General features: G+C 36.1%; 2 protein-coding genes and 1 long non-coding RNA gene across 13 annotated transcripts in view; 2 read left to right on the top strand and 1 right to left on the bottom strand.

Annotated features, from left to right (window-relative positions):
• The window catches only part of TNPO1 (transportin 1), a 68,234-nt gene extending 62,442 nt beyond the window's left edge, over positions 1-5,792 (top strand). For both annotated transcript variants that reach the window (XM_027671593.1, XM_027671594.1), the window contains exons 25-26: positions 2,528-2,670; positions 4,209-5,792. In XM_027671593.1, the coding sequence (XP_027527394.1) occupies positions 2,528-2,635 (108 nt within the window). In that variant the 3' untranslated portion in view covers positions 2,636-2,670; positions 4,209-5,792. The remainder of the gene's footprint in view (positions 1-2,527; positions 2,671-4,208) is intronic.
• On the bottom strand, positions 968-16,974 carry LOC113961319. The gene is made up of 3 exons (XR_003532267.1): positions 16,056-16,974; positions 10,561-10,724; positions 968-1,549 (listed from the first exon to the last, which is right to left on the bottom strand). It is a non-coding gene; the product is annotated as an uncharacterized LOC113961319 (long non-coding RNA).
• Positions 16,975-18,589: 1,615 nt separating this feature from the next.
• Positions 18,590-22,965, top strand: part of FCHO2 (FCH domain only 2) — a 79,605-nt gene continuing 75,229 nt past the window's right edge. For all 10 annotated transcript variants that reach the window (XR_003532263.1, XR_003532262.1, XR_003532264.1 and 7 more), the window contains exon 1: positions 18,590-18,721. Coding sequence is in view for 7 of the 10 variants with exons in the window: in XM_027671567.1 (XP_027527368.1) it covers positions 18,695-18,721 (27 nt within the window). In the remaining 3 variants the exon portion in view is untranslated. The remainder of the gene's footprint in view (positions 18,722-22,965) is intronic.

Genomic DNA, 22,965 nt, shown 5'->3' on the forward strand with positions numbered 1-22,965 from the left:
TGGAGGTTTCTCTGCCCCCTGTGGTCATGCAAGGTCATAAATTTTCAAACAAAATGACATGAAAATCCTGACTGGTTTTTTTAACCTTTATTTTCTTATATTTTTTTAACCTGTATTTTCTTATATGCATTTGGGTTATTCCTAACTTTTTTAAAATTAAGAAGTTCACTTGAGATATTATTTGAAGGGATAATGTCCTGCGCTTGAAAGAACAGGGGGTTCTGTACTACATTTAAGATTTTTTTTTCTATAAAATGAGATTTTTGTGGTTCAAGACTACTTTTTGTCACAAAGATGCCTACTTTATTTTGAAGAAATATCTAGAAAATTTTGAATTAAAAATAACCCAGTGGTATTCTGTTTGATTCTCTTACTTTTGCTGAAAATAAGGGATTGCTTAATCCTCAGAATCCCTCTTGGGTTAAGAAACAAACATACAGTTATACCCAAGAATGCATCCCTATTGACAAAGTGTCAACAGAGTTTGTATTTAAAAGAAAAAAAACCCTAACCAATGGACCAAAAAACAAAGCAGAAGCCCCCCCCACTAAACTACAAAACCACCAGCACAACCAGAATGTGATATATTGTATTTTTGCACTAATGTCTTACATTAAAAAAGAGAGAGAGAAAAAAAGCGGTTCCCTTCACAAGTTCTAAAGTAAAATCTCGATTTTTAGGAAGTTCTATGTCAAAAGAAAAGTTCATGATGCTCTTATAGAAAAAATGGAGCATATTCCTAAGAACTTACTAGGATCATGGGCCAGTATTGGCACTTCTTCTTTGACTAATGCCATGTGTGAGCATGAAAACAGAAGATAGAACTTTTCTATCCCATCTTTAAGAGCAAAGACAGAAATCTGACTGTCTTAGTTAGCCTCTCAGATAACTGGTCTCCTTCCAAGGAACGTTAAATCTAGAAAATGCATCAGCAGAAGGAAACATCAAATGCAAGTGAAAAGAAGTCCAGGATACAGCCTATGATGACTGCCCAAAGCAGTCTCAGTGTGTGTTTCTGTACCAGTCCTTCAGCATCAAATACTTGCTTCAGTAAGTTAGGCTCCTCTTTTTTAGATTCTTTCCAAGTTGTCCATGTAGCACCCACGGCATTCAAACTAGACACAATGGTTCTTGATCACTTGGCATAAGGACATCTTTGCTTTTTAAAGCAAGCAATTTTAGTGTATTTTTGTGCTTTTTGCCTTGCAGGAAAGGAGACAAAGCTTTCTTCAGTCATGGCATGCAGGGGTTTTAGTTTACTTCTTCATGAATACATGAGTGCTGTAGTCCAGTTAGATGTTTTTCCAGCAATAATTATGAGTTTCAGGAAGAGTGGAAAGAAACTGGATTGTCCAGTGTTTCTTTTTTTGTTTTATTCTTTACCACCAGAACTGGGAGAAAAATACCACTTTCAAGGGCATGGATAGATGAGCTGCCAGTGTTGAAATCTAACACATAACCTTTTGTCATGCCTGAGCATTCTTAGATTTTCAGTAGTTGCTAGACAGCTGGCTAATGTGACTCTTTGGGTTAGGAAGGAGAGGTGAACCTGCTTGTGGAAGGGAGAAAAGCAGTAAGTTAACTGGTGGCACTGTAGTGTCATTAGCACATAACTTTGACATTGCCATTTTTGTGAGAATGTGTTCAGGACAGACTGTTCCACAACTCAGTTTCACTGAATGTAAAAAAGAAAACCAAAACTTTAGGTTCTCTTTGCATAATTTTCTATGAGGAAAAGCAATTTCATCTGCTTTTGTCCTTTCTAATATTCACCTTTTACTTGTTGTTTTAAGAGCTAACATACTAAGACCTTTCTGATAGTATAATTTAATTTATTGGTTTTCAGATAATTTATTACATCAGAAGGTCCAGACTGAAACCTGTAGGTTATTGTTTTTCCTCTTTCACTGGCTTTTGATTAGCATTGAGTGTGGATTCCGGTACTTGCAAAACAAAAAAGATTTCAAGAGCTTCCTTTTTAGTGACAGTTGTCTTACAGGTTCCATGCAATAAACAGAGCTCTCACAGGTTTTATTTTTGTGCTAGAAACGGACAGATATTCATTCTGTCAAATGTTGGTCGTGGTTTTGGCTCAGCTTTCTTTCCATAACATCCTACACATTTGAAAAAGAAATGCGAACACAGTAGTCTTAACATGTGTGATCTGTGTCAATTGAGTGACTGACTGACTGCCTGACTGAATGAATGAATGAATGATGAATTGAAAAAAATATAAATAGACATTCTGAAATGGCCTAGCTCTAGGTTACCCATTAAAATACATATAAATATGTATACACATACTAGTTTGTGGGGGTAGCTATATTCTATATGTCACCTTTAAAAGAAAAAACACGTTAAGAAAGACAATACTTCCTTTGTTTCTTAATAGCATTTCAGTATGAAATCAGGGAATTCAGATTGCCAGATGTACAACTCAGCAGTTTGTGGCTTACTGCATATGAGGCTAGTAAATAATATATACTCTGTTTAGTGCTTATCTTGACTTCTCCCCTCTCATTTGTAGATTCTTCATGGATTTAAAAATCAAGTTGGGGATGAGAATTGGAGGCGTTTCTCTGACCAGTTTCCTCTTCCCTTAAAAGAGCGCCTTGCAGCTTACTATGGAGTTTAACCTCATGCACTGTAGCTGCAGTCCCATAATTAGAGGTAAGCACAGAAATCTTGCTCGGTAAACAGATCTGTATAACATACTTCCTCCCTGTGTGCATTATATGAAATATAATTAATTCATCAGTCTAGAATTGTTCAGTCACATGGGAGGAGATATCTTTCCTTCCTATATAGAGGGAAAAAGAAGGTATGATAGCTTACCTAAGTGATGGAGGCTGTAGCAAAAGCAGCTGACTTTTTTTATTGTTACAGAGAGAGAAAGAAAAAGTGAGTGTGTCATACACACATTAGTTTATCGAGATAAAGTTGGAAGTGTAGGTATAACAAAGTGCTGGTTCAAGTTTAATAAGCAAAGTGATGAATATGATCCTGAAGTTATCATACTAAAGACACAGGCTCCCTTACATGTTATGAATTAAGAGGTGGCAGATGTAGTCTAAGCAGGAATATTCCTCTAGGATAGAAAGCAAGTTCGTTAACGCACTGGAGCTATAAGAAGTCCAGTATACTCCGAACTACATCCTAAATGTTTTTTGCACTGAATAAATAATGTTACGCTAATGTGTAATTACTGTAACTGTAAAGCATGATGTTTTGGGGAGGCTAATGTTTTTATCATTGCCACGTTCTGGTTTTGTGCACCAATTCAGAATTGTTAGGCAGTTCTGTGTAGAGAATGATTCAATTTCAACAAAGAGCAGTGAAAGTGCATTTTAGAATAGCTGTATTATTGTTCCACCATGCTTTGTATGCTGTCTGTGCATGACGTATTAAGCAAATTTCCCATGTGTAAAGTAGTGTGATACTGTGAAGAGATTATTATATTACCCAAAAAAAGAGGGTGAATTAAGTTGATTTGTTTAGTCTTTATATGAATTTGATACTTCTAGTAGAATTTTTGCACTGAAATTATGGGGGTGAGTCATGCAGTTGTTTTATTTTTGGAATGGATAACTATTTAGAAGTCAGCCTAAGCTTTTTCAGTCACTGATATAAGAAATCCTGTTTGAATTACATGTTTGATCCAAACAATGGATTAAAAATAAAACAATTTCAAACATTTATATATTTATTATCAGTGAGGGTGTTTTAGTTCTAATATAAGGGTGTCTTCTCCTCCTATTGAAGAGGAAGCTGAAGTGATAAAATCCATTATTCTCAGTTTGAACTGAGAAACTATCTTGTTTAATCCACCTAAAAAGGAAGCTGTTAGATCAGTAGCAGATATGTGTAATATACTTTCTCAGTGTCATAACTACCTCATAATTTTTTGCTAAAAAATGGAAAGGCTGGTTAAAATATATAGGACTGCTTTTATCGTAAATCTAAGTTTAGCACAGTAGTGGAACTGTCAATGTAGCTTAAAAGCATACATCGTTGTTTCATGAATAATAATTTATCTTACATAAATGGGCTGCTTTCTTAACAGGCTTAAAAAGGAAAATCCAGGCATAAATTAATTTTTAAGTTAACAGTTGGTGCTTACTGCTTGAAAAAGGCCCTTTGTTTATGCACCTTGTCTGTCAAAGGGTCAAGGTAAGATTTAATTATACCTTTATCTTTTCCTTTTACAGGTCCTTCAGTCTGGGAGACTGTGAGGGAGCCTCTGCACCCAGGGAAAATGTTACCCTTTACTGGGGGGAAGGGTAAACCAGTAGGGAATACAGTACAATCCCAACCCTACTGGGAGGGGCGGGAGGGAGGTGTTGCCGTCACTGTATTAAGTCGATGTTGGGAAATGTTTTAACATCTGGAGCCTTTGTGGGTGGAAATCTGTCTCCTATTACACCTCTGCACTGGATGTGAAGAAGAAAAAAAAAAGAATCTAGTCACAAAACAGCACATTCTGGAATATTGTGGGGATTTGTACCAAAATAAGTAACCATATAATTGAACATAGGGATACGTAAAGAGGAAAAATATTTTGCGCACAATAAAGGAAACCTAAGAATGGGGGTCACAAACAGTAAAAGGCTTTCTTTTTTGTTTTCTGTTTTTTTAAGTAAGGGTTTACTACATTATTTCATCCTGCTTGAGGGGATTACTAGGTATTTGCATGTTAATGAACTACACAAACGAAGTTAGTACAGTTAAAATGCAGCTTGTGCCTGTATTAGGAACAGGCACTTGCAGTGTACAGCATAAAAACCCCATCGTAAAATAATAAAGGTTAACTTGGACAAAATGAAGCAACTGCAAGCTGCCAAATAAGTCACTCCTTTCATGTTTTGGGGTAAGGGGAAGGACACTGCAAAGGAAAGATTGACATCTTAATTTTTACATTAAGGAAAACAACCAAGGTAGTGGATATGATTTTATTATTGTACGTTTTTAGCTTTAATTTCTAGAGTAAGGCATTATTCTTAACTTGCAGTTTAAGGTTCAGGCATGCGTTCTGGCTCATAGTGATCAGAAGTAATTTTAATTAGTGGGAAAGTAGCATGCTTGCATCACATAGAGTGAAATTGGTATACATTTACCTATGTTGCGCCAGTTTTGTGTTGCAGTTTACCAATTCAATATAGCCCTGCATTTAAAATTCCTTTTTAAGATTCTGTGGAATTTATTTTTATTAAGAATATAGATATAAAGTACTGTAGTTAACGTTAAATTAGGCCTTGAAATACCTTTTTAGGATCTGTTAAGAATAAGATTGATATTGTATTGTGTGTAACCTGCACAATGTGGAAAGCTGATATAGCTGTGCAAAATATTTGCCTCTGTGCTGTCAGTGTGATGTGCTTTCTGCATGGTTATATCCTAGTGATTTTATCAGAATCTCTAAAATGATGGTAAGACCCGTTAAAGGCTGCATAAATGTTAGTTGGCACGTAAAGACAATTGTAGAAGTTGATGACAAGATTGCTACATTTGTGTTTATTCCCACTCAACGTATTACCTTCTACACTTTCTTTTTGTTCAAAGCATGATCTTAAAGAGATGTTTCAGTTGATGTAATGCAGGGTATCTACACTGTATCGGCGCATGTTGGTGGCCCTTTGTGATATAGTTAAATGCACAAGGGTGCAAGTTTAAAGCTAGAGAGTGAAAGTTGGTTTGGATCCTCTTCATTTCATTTGTTTAGCTTTTCTGTTGTGTTTTTTTTTCTCTACTTACATGTATTCCTGTGAATAAATCCTTGTTAAGTTAACCCTTTACTTTTCCTTCCATGTGTATTTTCTTATGTACTGTGAATGTGAAATCCTAACTGGTACACTTGATCTTGTGTCCATCTGAAAGTGGCAAGTCTTTAATAATTTAGATTGCCTAAAGAGTATCCCATGATGATAAAGGAAAATGGAGAGATTTTTAACTCTGCTGGTCAGAGGTGAAGCCACACCTTTCCATTTTTCAAGTGCTGCATTATTAATCTGCAAAACAAAATTAAGCCATAACAGCCTTTTTGTAGATTTAGTTTCTCACCTTTGCATTGCAGAATTGATACTGGATAACAGTCTTTGGTTTTGGGGTTTGCTTGTTTGGTTGGTTGGTTTTTGGTTTTTTCCCCCCCCTTTTCTTTCCTTTTCCTTTTTTTTTTTTGTTTTGGTTTTGTTTTGGTTTTTGTTGGGTTTTTTTGGGGGGTTTGTTTGTTTGTTTTGGCTTTTTATGTTTGGGGGGTTGTTGTTTTTTTTGTTTTGTTGGGAGTTTTTTGGTTGTTTTTTGGTTGGTTGATTTGTTTCTTTTTTTTAAGAACTTGCTCTTCTTTGCATGGTTCTGTTCTTTGACTGTTGAATGATTTAGCCATTGCACTGAAGTTTGAGCTGTATGAGTGTGAACTTAAAAATGCTGTTTGAACAGCTTAGATTGTTTTTTTAATGCATGATCACATGCATGTTTTATGTCCCCCTCCCACACTTTTTTTTTGGCTTTGCAAATTTTAATGGATTATGCCTGAAGAATAGTTTGGATATGTACTGTATGAAATACATTCGATAACGCCAGTACATGGTATTTATTCAATTTGGTCAAAACTGCATGTGATAACTTGCTTTCAAATTACATTACTTTGGTAGCAAACACAAAATTCCTTCTCAGCTAATAACTCTGAAGTAAATTAGTTAATAGCCACTGAAAAACACTTCAAAATCAAATTTTAAAAGGGAAAAAAAACCCCAGCCTTTAGCAAGGTGGGATATTATTTTAGACCCAAATTTGCTTTAATGTTGAGTGTGTTTGAACTTTTAAGGAAGAGTTTCAGAGAAATGACGTTAAAAAGTTTGTAGAATAGAAAACCTACCCAAATAATATGGTAGCATAACAGTTAGAATCTGGGTTTAACTAAACTTCTTAAATTTCAGAAAGCCCCTTTAACCAAATAAAACCACTCCACCTCACCTTGGATTAGCTTAGGATGCCACTTTTGTGCATATGTGTTTTAATAGGTATGTGTACAGATGTGAACTGATGTGGTATTACAGCAAGGAAAATAATTAATTAGGGCAGAAATAAACAGTACTGACAAAATAGTCTTTTGTATCAGTAAGTTCTTGTGGTATATTTTAAAGCAAATAAACCATATTCCTAATGCATAATAAAGTGCAAAGACTTGCAGAAGCCATTTAGGGTGTAATGTGAGATAAGAAAAGTTCTGAAACACCATTAATATTTAAAATTGAATTATTGCATCATGGGATATATAAAAAGCATCTTAATTCTTGTGATGTAGTATTGACAGTTCTTGAATGTTGACTGAATGTTTATACTGGTAGAATTGTGAGTTTGTCTTTGTTACATTCCAGTGTTTCTGCCTCTTGGCATGCTAAAAGCACGGCTTACTTCATTTGCTCCTTACACACTGAAAAAAGTGCTGTTAGTGTGCTAAACTACAGAAATAGCCACTGCTAAGTAATGGTGTAGATTTTCTACTTGAATATTTTTGTTGTAGGAACCTCAGGAGGTCAGTGTTTACTGTTTTTATATATGCCTTTTTCCTGTTTTGAGTTTCCCTTTTTGAAGGATTCTGAGTGAACAAAAGCTGCTGATCAACCTAAGTTGGTAACAGAAAGTGTATTTAAAATCCTTATAAATGCATCTTTTTGGCAGTTCTAAATTGCTGTTAAATTAGTCTTAAATGAAGTTCAGTATTAAGTTTTTTTCATAACATGTTCAGGAAACCACTCATTTTATTTAGGGAAAAAATTAGACTAGTTCATTATTTTAACCAGTGCAAGCAAAAAGAATCAATTTTGTATTTTTTTCCCAAAGCTTGATTATTTTCTAAATCAGTGAATATGTATATATTTAAATTTTAAGAAGCTAATTCTTACGCTTTGGTTTACTGCTCCTTGAAGCTTGTACTCAAAAGGTCACTTTTAGAAGAATGGGTTAAAATTTGTAATCATTATAATTTTTAAAAGTTATGAAGTAGCATAAATTTTGTAATTAACAATATTGATACACTGTGATTTTTTCCTTAGAAGTTTTATGTTAGCATCAATTTTAATTACTTAAACTGCATATATTGTATAATAGTAAAATGTATATTTTAAAAGTTCAAGTTGCTTTCCTTAAGTAAAACTCATTGCTACTTAGAAATATTCAAATACTAGCTTTATCTCAGGTGAATACTCTTGTACCCTTTTTGTTCAGAACACATGCTAATGAAAATGTGTCATAATTTTATCAGTTTACGTATTTCATTTAGGCAGCTCCTCTTGTCTTAAACTTATTCTAAATTAACCTTCTACTGTGGAACAATAATTACTTTTGCTTCACTTATATTATTCATATTGAATGTATTAACAGACAAGGTGCAAAAACATTCTTCCCTTGAGGAGAATGCATCCATATTCAAACAACTGAAATATTTCTTTAAAAAATGCTTTAAATGCAACATTAAATTGGAAATCTTTTGTTTCAGATTTTGTCAAGGAAAGAAATAACACTAACCGCTTCCATACTATCTCTTTCCTGAGGATGATAGATGCATAAAGCTTTTATATAGGGTCTAAAGAGTGACTTTTTATCTTAGATAAAGGTTAAGTTCTACAGCGAAATGGCAAAACATCCTGCACCTCTCTCAGATAGATGCTGATGTAGTTTGCACACATATTTGCTATATATTACATAACCTCACGTTGAATAAATAAGGTTTGATCAGTAGCTGTGTATTTCACTCACCTATGCATTCTCCAGGATGACTTGCATCCATCAGTCTTCTAGGTATTCTTCTCCAATAGAAACTGGGGTTTGTCTGCCACTGATGCTTGCTCTTTGCACTTAATGGTTGGAGCAAGCCAGTTTTAGTTTATTATTTTAAATGGGGAATTGAGGCAAGTACTCTTCTTTGCTTGCCTTGTATATTCTGCTAAAATAGTGATAGTCACTCATTTGAATGTACTTACATGAGGGAAGTTTGAAATGGCTCTATAAGATAAATCCCTGTGTGGTGTGACAGTATGCTTTAAGTAAGCCAAATCCACATCTCAAAGAATTCAACACTTACAGTATAGTATATTTTTTTCTATAAACTGGTTCTATTGTACTAGTTTTGGTTTAGGTATCTATTTCCTTACTTTGCATGGGCAACTAAATAAGAAGGCTTGGGTGTTTTTTGTGAGGACAGCAATGAGAAAAAAAGAGTTTGGTATGAGGAGGTTTATTTGGCTAGTGAAATCTGCAGTGTATTATTTTTCATGGAAAGAGAGAGGTAATTATGTTGTACATTGTCTGATTTAATAATACTAGACACTTCTAAAATTTTGAATTGGATGAAGTACACAATATAGTTTTAAATGAAAGATGACTGGATCTTTCTGCTGACAACTTAGGTTGTATAAGTTTTGCTTGAAAGCTTTAAATCTGATGTTTCTGTATCTGCCACAATGTTGGAATGTTTCCTTCAAACATATCCTCCTGCAACCTCTCAAACTGTACTAAATTGAGTGATATTTCTTGAAGTCTGCCTATGTGCTAAGAGAACTTCATTTTAAATAGAATATGGTTTTAATTTTTGATAAGCTGCTGAATTTTAAAGAGTTTTTGGGGCCACCAAATATTTTGGATCATGCAGAGAATATATATTGTACTGTAGTAATTTTGTATTTACATTTGTATGATGTGACATAATAGATGTGAATGTTAATCACTGCTTGACTATGTTAATAAAGTTGTTTAAATATAGATGTTGCATTCCAATTTTTAATGAATGATTAAATTTATTGTTCAATTATGTTTTGCCTGACCTGGTAGTGCACTCTTCTGATCCACACATGTAAGTACTAGAGTTTATGGAATAAGGATTTTCATTTTATATGAAAGAAAATAATCTTTGGATAAGTTTAGATTAGTTTAGTTTAGATGCTTCATGCTGCTTGAGGGCAGATGAATGTAGAAAAAAGGAGGTGGAGGTGACTTGAAATTAGAGCCTCTTGGATGATACCTGCTAACTACTATACTATTGAGAAATGTTACATTGACTACTTTTTTTGAAACAGTTGCTACTTGCTAAGTTTCCAAACCGAAAAGGGAAAAAAATTTGTTTTCATTCCTTGTTCTAGCAGTAATGTGAATCATAAAAAAATGAGTAAACGAGAAATAAAATCAAGCTATTCAAGACCTTGAACCAAAATTTATGCTGGTCTTAGTCTAATTTTATCTAGCTTTCATGGAATCATGATAATACAAACTATTTAAAGAGCGTGCCTTCCAGAACTTCCTGATACCAGAGTCTCTAAAATGAAAATATAAAAGCAAAAGTTTCATTCAGTCCACTCATGTTGATTTGAACATTTCATGTTCAAATATTTAAAAGCTGGTCAATAGCATTTAGATAACTTAAACTATTACACATGTCTGGCACAAATTGTTTCTATAGTGTAATGATTAAGTTCAATTAAATGCATTGATAAAACTACTTACTGTAATAAAATTTAAAGTAGAAACTAATTGCTGCATACTTGGCTTAAACTCTGATTAACAAAGGACTTAGATTTCTGCCTCCAGAAACAGGAGAAGGCCATGGAACAGCAGTATAGAGACCAAGTTGATCAGCAGAGATATCAGTTCCTGATGGCTGTGTGGGAGGGGATGGGGGGAAGTTCTGTTTTCTTTCAAATAGCCATCCCCACTCCCCTTATGTTCTGGGGTACCTGTGTGATAGAATATCCTGCTGTCAGTCAGCAGTTTAGTTCAAGTCTTCTACTACCAGCTCAGAGCCACGTCCAAGATGTGGCCTCTAATTTTGACTACCTGTATTTACTATCTGTATTTACAAATGAGAGATGAGTAAGTACTAGCATTTTGAGTAAGCGAACTGAATATTACTGCAAAGTTTGTGGTCAGATTGGAACAGTGCCGAGGATCGAACTTGCACTGTATATCATGTTATTAATAAAAAAAAAAAAAGATAAAAAATAAACACCTAATTTAAAGTTGTACTTGAATAAAAAAGCATTTCAGTAGGAACATTGTATGTGTAAAATGCTCACAGAGTAGTTGTTGGTAGCTTTTATTATCCCAGAATGAAACATACTGTTTACATAAAGGAATGATCTTTCACAGGCATTTACCCTTGTTTCCCACAAAATAAGCAGTATAGACTATTGAAACCTCCCAAAAGACAACCAAATGTTAATCTGCACAGTGAGACCTAAAATTAGGTTGCTTCCAATAATCAGTTCAATTTAAGGAAAACAGATGCAATTATGTTGTACATACACTAATGTGTGTAAGTGATGGCATATAAGGAATTATTTTTGAATCACAGTTTTTCAGGGGGTTGTTGTGACATCAGTCCTTTGTTTGCCAGGCTTCAATTTGAATTGAAAAAATGAAAATTGAGCTTTATATATACTTTTATATATATATATATATAAAAATATATATATATGCACATATATATAGATAGATGTAGCTTCAGGTATGAATATTATTTTTCCAAATCTTAGTGTATAATTTAGAAGTGCAAATATATAATAAATAATAAGTGTATAATAAAAAAGTGGAAATAAAACAAGTTGAACTGTTATACTGAGAGTTTTACCCATTTTTCCTTTTCTTATTGCCCCTTGGCTTAGTGGGTGTTCATAAATTTCCTGTATTAAATATACAGGGGAACTTAAAATCTTCCCATGTTTACAGCATACAGGTTAACTTGGATGCATAACTGCTACAGTGTTACTATAACATACCAATTTTTTTAAAATTTTCTATTATTCCTCTTTGTACTTCCAGTGGTTAACCTCTGTGGTAAAGGACACAATGAGAAGCAATGTTAATTTACCATTCCTTTTACCTTGAAATTCTCTCAGGGAATGTCCTAACAGGGTAGGGTATATTTAATTTACAGTTTTCTCAAGCTATCTTTCAGCTTTGCATTTTTGTTGACTTGTTGAGAGGATTCAGTAACTTACAGATATAGAAATGGAAGGGTTTTGTAGTTTTAAAACTCAAAACATTGTGAATGATACCATAAAAAAAAAGAGGGATTTTCCTTTAACACTAAAACAATAACTCCCTCCAAAAAAGTGTAAAACTGTTTCATAGCTAAATTTTAAGATGGTATTTTTCTTTCTAAAACCACATCTTAACACAAAGCATCTTTGTGTCTTCTTTTGTAATATAATCATTATCTCAAAAGAAAAGTTTGAATCATTTTACATGGTGGGGTTTATTTTCTCCTTAATGTATTGATGGTCATTGTTTTGCATATACATTTTTCATTGTGGAATGTACATGCTCAAATAAACATTTTGGAACCATGTATGTATATATATATGCACCTTTTCCTTCTAGCTTTTGAAGATCAGATGAATCACATGACAAACTAAGAATTCAAGTATTCATTTTTTAAAATTCTTTACATACCATAACATAAAGCAGCAAGATAGTTGCATCACTTTCTCCAGTACTCTGCCATAGGAATATGTAGCTAATTTTAGTTTTGCTTATCTCCATCCTCCTTATCAAAGGCCTTGCACACCAAAACTCTTTTCAACGTTGGGCCAAAAACAGATGGAAGCTAGATGGAACCTCAGACCACAGCTCTCATTGTGTTGCAAGCAATTCACTCATGCAAGTAGCTCTTTCTCAGTCCATAAAAGGGCAGTGTTTAACGCAAATAATCACCTGATGTAACAACTCAGAGTTTCGTTTTTCTAATTAACAAGCATAGGCATCTTGGCTACTTTTATTTCTCAAAAAAATAAAGCCCAAACCTCAGTGTCTTCTGTGTGTGGAGACAGGAGGCCTTCTAAATCATTACTAATACAGGTCTGCACATCTTCAGAAGCAATTAGGCTTTAAGAGTTTTATCGAGGTGATAAGGACACTGAAGTTCACATGTTTCTTCCAGTTGCTAAAACTGGCTGCCATTAGTATGTGCTAGTATGTCAATCTATGGATGTGAAGAACCAAAGGTAAGAGTCAATTTCACATAGTATTACTTTTGCCCAAATGCAAGCCATTCACTTACCATCCTGTTCATACTGACATTCTGATTTTTAATGTGCAATCCTAATTAAGGGCCTATATAATCAAATCATTTTACCTCTTTCACAATATTTCAATAGCTGCTTCTTACCTAGACAGCTAAAATACCTGTCCAGACCAATCCCTTTTTCTTTCATTTTTTTCATTTACTGTCTTGCATAAACTCAATCCCAAGAATTTGCACTTCTTTTTGTTAGTACAGTAATACTTACAAGCTGCCTGTGGTTTATTAAGGACACAAGCACCATCTATTCTTATACTAAGCTGTACAGGAGTGCTTTCCTGAGGTACCACATAATGTTAATAGTTTAGGTTCAAATCCTTCTACCACAATTACCTTTTCTGTTGTATATTATAACCAGAGTGGAGAAGATCTTTGTGATCTGAACATCTTGCTTGTGCACTAGGTATTGTGGGGCACTTTGGTACTAAATGATTGTACAGTCAGAGCTTGCTCTTCTAAACACTTCATTTTTCTTTGAATTTGAATGTTTTAAACACTTCAGGTTTTGGTGTGTTTGTTTTTGTTTTTTTTTTCTTTAGGTTATTTTTACTTGTTAACTGCAAATAAGCTGCTCCAAGTTCATTGATTGACATACTTGCAGGTAAGTACCTAAAGCATGTATGCAATACATCAAGAATATAAATTCAACTAATCACTGAATGTATTCTTGAGAGTATAACAGCATAATAATTTATGATGTTGCTAATTTATGATGTTGCATAGAATATTCTGAGTTGGAATGGACCCACAAGGATCATTAAGTCCAACTCTTAAGTGAATGGCCCTTACAGGGATTGAAGCCCCAACTTCATGTTAATTAGCACCGTGCTCTAACTGAGATAATCTCAGGGTCATGTTATTTCCCCATCCTACACAGAACATAGATTAAAAAACTCAGTATGGTGTTGCACCTCCTGAGTATATTAGAAATCTCCCAAAATTTTTCATGCAGGGCTGAAATGTGACAAGAAGTCAAAATGGAATCTACAAACATTAAACTATTGTGTTTTGTCATTATTCATGTTTACTAGTGCTTTCTGATCCTTCCATTTGGCTGAAGGTTGATTTGATGAAACATGCTTTCGGTAGCAACAGAGCAGAAGAGTAAAAAAAGGTGGAGTATTAGCACCAAATGACTCACTGTGAAACAATGCTGTTGGGTTCATAATTTAAGTAATTGAATTAATGAATGGCATGCGATCAAGGTTGGTGTCCAAATCAAGAGAAGTGTGCATTTAAGTATACAGTGAGTCAAATGGTGCAGCCTAATGGAATACATCATTCAGGGATGTTGAAAACTGTCATTAAAACTTGCTGCAAATCTTCAACAGAACACATTCCTAACTTTGAAATAATTTCAACTAGGTATTGCACCGAGTTGAAAGAAATTCAGTTGATCTCTTACTGTAATATGGCTATAACTGTGTACACAATTTCTGTTTAATCTTAAACTTAGAGATTACATTAGAGACACCCATTCTACCTAAAAGTGTAATGTAGGCCATAATCTCATCAGTGTTCTCTCATCAGACCACAATTTCAGTTTGTGCATGTATTTCAGAAAAGGGCCTAGCCTAGCCTTAAGGCAATCTTAAGATTGTCTAGGAGAATTCCCTTTAAATAAATTATTTCATGTTAGCTATATTTGCTGCTAACTTTATAATCTCCTTCTCCTAGACAGATTTTTTTCCTAAACATTACCAGCTCTAACCTTGCGCCTATGGGATTTCATTACACTTTCTATACAGAAAGGCTGCAATAAATGTCTAGTAATGAGGGTGATGTGTAGGTCATAAGCAAGTGAATTATTAAACTTCTGGGTAATGTCTGCAGGTATTCAGGTACAGTTGCTTGGTTAGAACATAATCCTGTTTATTTTAAATCCTATAAAGTAACCTGGCATTACTTATCAAATTTAAATGACTCTTGGAAGGGATTTAGCTAAAAGTTCTCCCTTTAATCATATTTTTTTCACTACCACAGTGGTAAACAAGTCTGGCTTTTCATATCTCCTGCTGCTCGTAATGTTCTGAACATACCTCAGTTGGCAATAAAAATTTCTGTTTAGCTAGCAAAAAATTTGAGTAGTTCTTTTAGCAAAGATGATAAAGAAAGAAAATGCATGTTTCAAGGCATATCCTCAATCTAGTAAATGAAATATGGTATATAAAATGGTTCCACCTCCATCTGCTTCTTCAGATCCTCTTTAAAAATTAAGTGCAGTGTTAGAGTATTTATTTTACCTGAGTCAGTTTCTTACTATTTTTTAATTTATTAAGAACTCTAAATGTCATCTGGCTCTTTGACACTACATAATTACATTAAATAATGTAATAATCCAATTTATTTTTTGGCAATTATTTGGTTATTTATTTTTTTATCTTAAAATTAGCACATTTAGTTGTGCATTCTTGTATTAAGAGTTTGCTAATAATTGAATACAGTTACCTTCCCTAGAGTTCATACTCCATTTTCAAATGGCTTAGACATAGAGCAAATTAACTTAGTTACTATAGGTAAAAATAAAATATACAATCTTTATTTTTGTTGAAAATAAGTTAATATTAACACTTATAAAACAAGATGCTGGAAATATGGGAGGATGGATAAATTGAGATGCAGATAGCAAACTGCACAATCAGGAATGATTTTCTGAAAGGATAATTCTAAGCTAGATACTTCCTTTCACATGTATGCAACCCACATTAATGCCAAATGTAGAATACTTTTTCAAAAATTAGGATTACATTCATAAAATATAACTAGTTAACTAGTATAGCTAAGAAGTCTCTTTAGTTCTTCATATCCTTCTTGTGAGGTTTGTTGTTGTGGCTCTTTAACTTCGCACTCATGTTGATCACAAAAATGGGAGAGGAACTGCTTTTCTTAAATTAAAAAACTAGCAGTCCAGAGAACTATTTGGATCTTTCATGAAAGACACTGAAAATATGCAATGGGAATTCTTGTTTTATTATACAGGACTCACTGTGTATTTATGGCTGTCAAAATAATGTTCCTTTCTGTGCACCTCCATTGCACCAAGAAAACAGAAGAATGACTGTACTGGGACAAACAAAGAGTCTACCTAATCCAGTATCCTGTCCTTGGCAGCCAATACCCAGAGTAGAAGTTAAGATTAAAGAACTATAAATGATGCTAATGCAAAGTATTTCCAAAGGCTTCACTAACTTGCATATCAGGGACTTCCAGAATAAGGGTCATTGTCTCTGCTTTTAGTAATCCACTCTGGATTTCTCTATGTAGAAAAATTTAGAACATAAGTATTGATCATGATCATCATCCCTGTCAAAGTGGTTTTCTACATAAATGCACCTGTGCTGGAGGATATACCCTAATATTCATGTCTAAAGTTGTGCATTTCATTCGAGTTTATGTGGAAAGCTGTTGTTGAAAAAAACTGAGGATGTGTTTGATCTTTCTGTCATGCTGGAATGCTGAAGAACTGCAGCAGTCGCTTCACATCTAGATATAGCAGTGTATAAGGGATTACTACATAGCTTTGAAAATGTGGAATATGGGAACTTTTCTGTGAAATGTAAAAGGGAACCTGACTCTCCTTCCATCATATCATAGTGTCTGGTCCTGTGAAAGGTATATTTCTATCTTCTATGGAATAGAAAGCTTCAGCTTTGATCATGCAGCTTTTATCTCACTGTTTGCCCTAGTGTACATCCTTACAGATCACAGCACACACTGCAAAATGTACTATGATCATATGTTTTTTTCAGATCATAATGAAGACTGTTTGCTTATATCAAGTAAACAGATGCATAAAGGAGTTTTCCTTAAATGTAGTCCAACAGCATGTTATTACTGTTTAAAATTACAGTACACATGCTTACTATTATCAAAAGAGAGAGATCCAGATCTAACAGTCTTGGGACTTTAAAAGAAATTTGGAAAGGATCCAGAAGTTTACTCTGTTGTGGCTTTGGCAACTTAGCAAGCTTTGCATATACTGGAACTTTGGGAGAACACTGCTAGAAAGAAAGGAACTTCTAAATTCACCTTGGAACTGCAGGAAGTGATGGACTAGAGCTACAGGCATTCACTAATAACTGTAATAGCAGTTCAGAATGATATTGTTCATCTTCCATGAAAGTATCTTTGGTAAAAGTAGATGAAATTCTATAGCTCTGTAAACTTCTGAACTACATTTTTCCTAACTATTTTCTTTCATAGAAGTCTTTACTTAGCATAAATTTGATACAAGTTGGTGAATTCATCAGGCTTTTAAGGATGACTTCAATGTTCTGATCTGTCCCTTACCTAATAACTTACCAAACAAAGTAGAAAACTCATCAGTATTAAGTTGAAGGCAGGTGAGGTTTTTCAAACCAGAACTAATAGGGTTTCTGTCAGGGGGAAGGGAGCCCCTTGAACACCCAGCAAAGAATATCAGCGTCTTACTTTTTGTATCTTGGATAAAACTTTGTGCTGACATAACCATAGATCAAGTTGGGATAAAGCAGGTTTGCAATGGACAATGAGCTGCAGCCCATCATATTGCTGCTTAGACCTGGCCCTCTAATTTTAGTCAATAATGCAACCTAACTGCTGTTTTGGGCAAAGAATCACCTCATTAAGGTAGAACAGGAACTCTTTGGGGTCCCAGAAAGAGCCCAGTGGTGCTGACTCTGCCATAAAGAGTATATGTACACACTGAAAAGCAACACTCCAGGTACAGACTGGCCACAGATGGCATTTGAGTGGCTCCATGTTCTGGACAAACAGTTGGCATCACCTCTGCTGGCTAATAATCTATACCGAATCAATGAAGGGTCTGGAAACTGAACTGTCATTGAAGATGATGAATCAGAGTTTCTCACACTTAGGCTTTAGATAAGGTGCATCTCTCTTAGGAGCATGCGACTGGAACTGTAAAATCCTGTGGGAGGATGCAGTTAGGAGGGTACACTATGCTTTATCAGTAACATTCCCTGCAGGACTAGTCATCATCACCTGCTTTGAAGGACCTTACCCTTCTTGGCTGGAACAGGGCTTGGCTGTGAAGCTACTGCACTGAATCACAGAACATTCTGAGTTGAAAGGGACCCACAAGAATCACCAAGTCCAACTCTTATCCCTGAAAAGGACATCCCCAAGAATCACATCATGTGCCTGAGAGCATTGTTCAAAAGCTTCTGTCACGCTTGGTGCTGTGACCACTTCCCCGGGGAGCCTGTTCCAGTACCCAACCACCCTCTGAGTGAAGAACCTTCAACAAACAGGAGAGTTTCCTCCGTGCACCGTGGCACTCAGTGTAGTCGTTCCCTAGTGGTTACTCCATACGTTTGGGGGGTTTACTGGAGGTTTCCGAGCCTGCCCTCTGCAGCTGTGTCCGTGTTGCTGCAGGACGGCAGCTCAAGCACCCAGACTCCCGAGATGGCGCCCCGTATTTCTGGCGGCCGGAGCAGCCGCGCCTGCGCAGGAGCGGCGGTAGCGGGGCGCAGGCGCGGGGCCGGGGCGGGCGCGGAGCGGCGGCGGCTCCGTCACGGGAAGGGCGGAGCGCGGCGGCGGCGGTCGTTTCCTCCGGCGCGTCTCGGCGGCTGCGGCGGCTACGGCCGGGCTCGCCGGTGTTGCCGGGGCGGCGAAGGAGGAGGGATGGCGTACTTCGTGGAGAGCTTTTGGGTAGGTCGGCGCCGCGGGCCGGTGCCTCCGCGCCACGGGCGGAACGGTCAGGGCGCGGCGCGGGGCATCCGCGGTCCCCGCTGCGGGAGCAGCCTCGGCTCTTACGCCACCCCCCGGGACTGGGCCGGGGCCTGGCGGCGAGGGGCTCATGTCCGCCGCCCCCTGCTCCCGCCGCGCCCGGACAGGGCCGTGCGGCAGAGGAGGACCTGGAGCCTGCGACAGGGCAAGGGCACCGCCGCCACTGCCCTGCCGCCGTGCTCGGGCTCCGCTGCGGAGAGACGGCGGGAAGAGGGGCGGGATGGGATGGGTGGTCGCTGCAGGGCGCTGGGCCGAGAGATGCGCAGATGCAACTCTGTGCTCAGGGGTCTGTCTCTGGCGGGCACGGCGGTTCCCGGGTGTGCCCTGGGCTGTCGCGGTCTCTGCTGTGCGGGGGAGCAGCACTGGCTGTAGCAGCTTCGCGTTTGTGCCGTGCCAAGGCAGAGCCGCCCCTCGACGCTCCGCGCTCTCGTCGCTCGTCTCCTTTGCCCATGAGGAGCTACAGCCCTAGCACCAGCCGTCCAGGGAAACGACAGGCTTTCCGGCTGGCTCCGGACACGCGATTTTATAAGTCATCTCTGTTTTTAAGTGGGTAGATACATATGGATGGAAAGCTAAACTGTGGGTTTACAAAGTTGCTACTTCTTTACATTTTTTTTAACTAATAAGGGAAACATAAAAATTGTTATTTGTTGAGACTGAAGTGACGGAAAAATATCTTTTACATGTTTGCTTTTTCAGTGTAAGCAACAGTTAAAGTTTAGGGAAAACTAATTTCACAATTATAATACACTATTCTTGAATATAGGGCATAGTTCAAATGTACGTTTTGTTTGCAGCTTTGTATTTAGTTTTGACTCCTTGTGTTTTGCTCCCAACATACTATTAAAATGTAATGAAACAGAATGTTAGATTTGCTCTCTTGGTATACAAAATCTGTTTAATTTGAAGCCTCAGTGTGGGAGATCAGTATTAAACTAATGTGAAAAATTTTTATCTTTCCTAAAAATAAAATTTATATAAAAAGATGCATTTTCATTGGAAAAGTTACTATTTCCACCTAAGATCAAAGTAAAATAGGAGTTGTTTATTCACTATCGCAACTGAAATCAAACGCTTTCCTCTTAAAATATGTTAAGTACTATGGTACGTTCATTTAACTATTTGTCTGATCAGTGTATTTTATTTTGTTAATTAGTTAGTAATTTTGTTAAATTGTTAAAGACAGCAGGCCATTCCCATACGTTCTGTTTCCCTGTCTGTGTCTTCACAAATCCTGTTGGCAAATATGAGATAGTAGTCATCTACCCAAAATTCCCATCCTTTCTTTCTGCTCTGCAAAGTCTCTGCCTTTTAGCTCTGTTAGTAAAACTCCTAGTGTGGGTCATCAATGAGTGCCAGGAGAAGGGGAATTTCTTCTATTACTGTAGATTTTTTTCCTGCTTCCAAAAATGACATAAGGTAGAACAAGAAGTGTTCTTGTTTGTATTGCAGTGACAACAAAGACATTAGACAGGATCTTAACTTGCAAAACTTAACCAAGAAATTTTTGTAATACCTGAGCAGGGTTTTCTTTTATGTAGAAGTAAAATTAAAAGGAACAGGTAATATTCCTTCTTTACTCTTGTGGGTAAGTGTCTTGAAAGATTAACTGTAGTGATGGATTTGTAAAGTCTTAAAGTATTGAGTTTCTATATGTCAGCAAAACTAAGCATAAATTAGAAGTTTGTGCATTTTTGAATCATGAGACTTCTCCATTTCTACTAACTTTTCAGAATAGGTTATTGTTCAGTATTGCTACTGCTGTGCTTTGAAAGACTTGGGACACAGTCTATATAGGCTTTGAATTGTGGTGAGAAAATTTAAGATGGAAATTAGAATGTTAAAATGCACTGAATGCATAATGACTAAAAATTCCAGATGATTAAAATGAAGAGAAATGTGTAAGGAGAAAGGAACGTGGTAGTGTGTAGAACTTACGAAGAATTGTCTTCTGTTTCTTGCTTTTGCCTTACCCTTCTAAGTAACACCAGGTAAAATATTTACGTCACCTATGAAATCGAATAATTAGGCTTTTTTAAGTTCTGATGTGAAAATGAATCCAAAACATAATTAATATTTGACATGCATGCTGTCAGCAGTTTGCAGCTGAAATTGTTCATTGGAAATGGAAGTCTGGATCTTGAGCTGTATGGTGCTTTCCCTTGATTTGGTAATTTGCTGTAGCTGATAGGAAAAGACATCAGAGACTTGACTGTCTTAACTGATTTCTTCAGAAAAGGAGAGGGAAAAGTATGTGAATGTATCAATTCCTTACATACTAATTAAGCTGTTGTCTTGCTAAAAGTACTAGTGTAAACAAAACAAATCTTACCTTCTTTGTTGTAACAGTCTTGAAGCTTATCATGAGGTTTTCCTCTTGCATTGCTTCTGAATAGTTGCATGTTTTGTTGTTGTTAGAGGATGTAAGAAAATTGGATGTTTTATGGGCCTACCATCTCTTGGCAAGAGGTCTTGGTAAGAGGTTCTTAACAGATAAAACTGTTTTCAGGATGTGTACTCTGAAGTACAGAGGCCTGTACTGTCTCTTGAAAAATTTTACTATCACTTGAAAAATGCAGGAGTCTGCTACAGGAGCGCGGCAGTCTAGAGCAGCAGTTTTCAAAGTCAGGAGGGTATTTTGGGGTATCAAAAGTTATGAACTAGTAGTACAGGCTATAAATGGCTTTGATTCTTATGATTGAATTTTAGGCATAAAAGTCACGTGGCCAAACATTCCCAACTACTAATTAGGATGTTGTCATGAAACATTGCGTGCTTGCTGTTATGTATGTGCTGCATCAAAACAATATTGTACTTTCAAGGTAACACTATTAGAAGCTGTTTCCATTAAACATAGCTGTATTTTGTCACTTTGAGTACACTCAGACTGGTACTGTAGAATAGAAAGTGTTCTTTATTGTTGACTTACTGTTTTCTTAACAGAAAACACTGCTTAAGTTTTGACATTGTATTTAAACTGACTGGTGCAGATGATGCTTTTGACGTAGTTTAATAGAATTACTATTAACAAGTCAGAAAAATAAGCCCCTTCCAAACCAGTCAGTGTTTTTGTTTATGAATAGTTTAAAATTAATTTTATTAAACTGTTGGAAGTTCTGTGTATAGTTGAAACTGGTTTCTGTGCAATTCCGTGTTTGATAACTCTGGAAGTTCTGGGATATAAAAATGTATGTTCATATTGGCTTTGACGAATTTCTTTTATTTTTTTAATTGGTTGTGTTACTTTTAACTTTTGAGAATAGCTGTGTGGAGGATTCATCTTTTTTCGGGAGCTTTTGTAACATGTAAAGGCTGGCAGTATCTAGGTTTAATAATCTTAGCTTTGCAAAGAGACTTGCTCTATTAAGTGTAAAATGTATTTTCCTACAAACTTGTGAGTATATGAGTGACACCGAGACTTGTCATGCTGACATCTGTAGTTCCATTCATATGTTTACACAGCATTACTCTCCTGCTTGGCATACAGCTGGATGCTCTGAGCTGTTGTGCAATATTTGCTTAGTCTCCTTCCTGTGCATGTGTGTATCTAGCATGAGTTGCCATCTTTCCATCTATTTGTTAGAAAATATTTTTAGTTGTCTGTTTATGGAGGAAGATATCTGTCCTTCCTCATATGTGTACAGCTTCTCTGGAGCTGATCTTTATTGAATATACTGAAGCTGGAAGAAAGAAAGTGAAATTGCCAGGTTGCTTTTGTGTTCAATCTTCTGAAAACTTCCAGAACTAAAGAAGATATGTTGCATCTGTAAGCATCAGATGACTGCTTTTTTTCAATACTCTGAGGTTTTTTACAGCTTTTTCAGACACTCACAAATTGAAATTTACTAATAGATAGCTTTCAGAAATGTAACACACATAAGATTAAACACAGGAATGTTTTCTCTATGCAGGGCCCAATAAATCATTATCTAGGTAGAAAGCATGAAACATGTTACTGATTTGAAACTGCAACAGGGAGTAACAGTCTAAACAAAATGACAACAGTGTTTTTCAGAGTATCTAAAATGAGTTTACATATCCCTGAATTCAGTATCTGATCAGTAGTGGGAACTTCAGGGTCACCCTCGTAGAAACATGTGTTTGTACTGGGTAAATAGAAAGTGCTTTTAACAGAATATAAGCTTTTTACACTAATAGACGTTAAT

This window comes from Neopelma chrysocephalum, unplaced genomic scaffold (assembly GCF_003984885.1).
Source record: "Neopelma chrysocephalum unplaced genomic scaffold, ASM398488v2 Primary Assembly neopelma1_97102, whole genome shotgun sequence".
Taxonomy (NCBI): domain Eukaryota; kingdom Metazoa; phylum Chordata; class Aves; order Passeriformes; family Pipridae; genus Neopelma; species Neopelma chrysocephalum.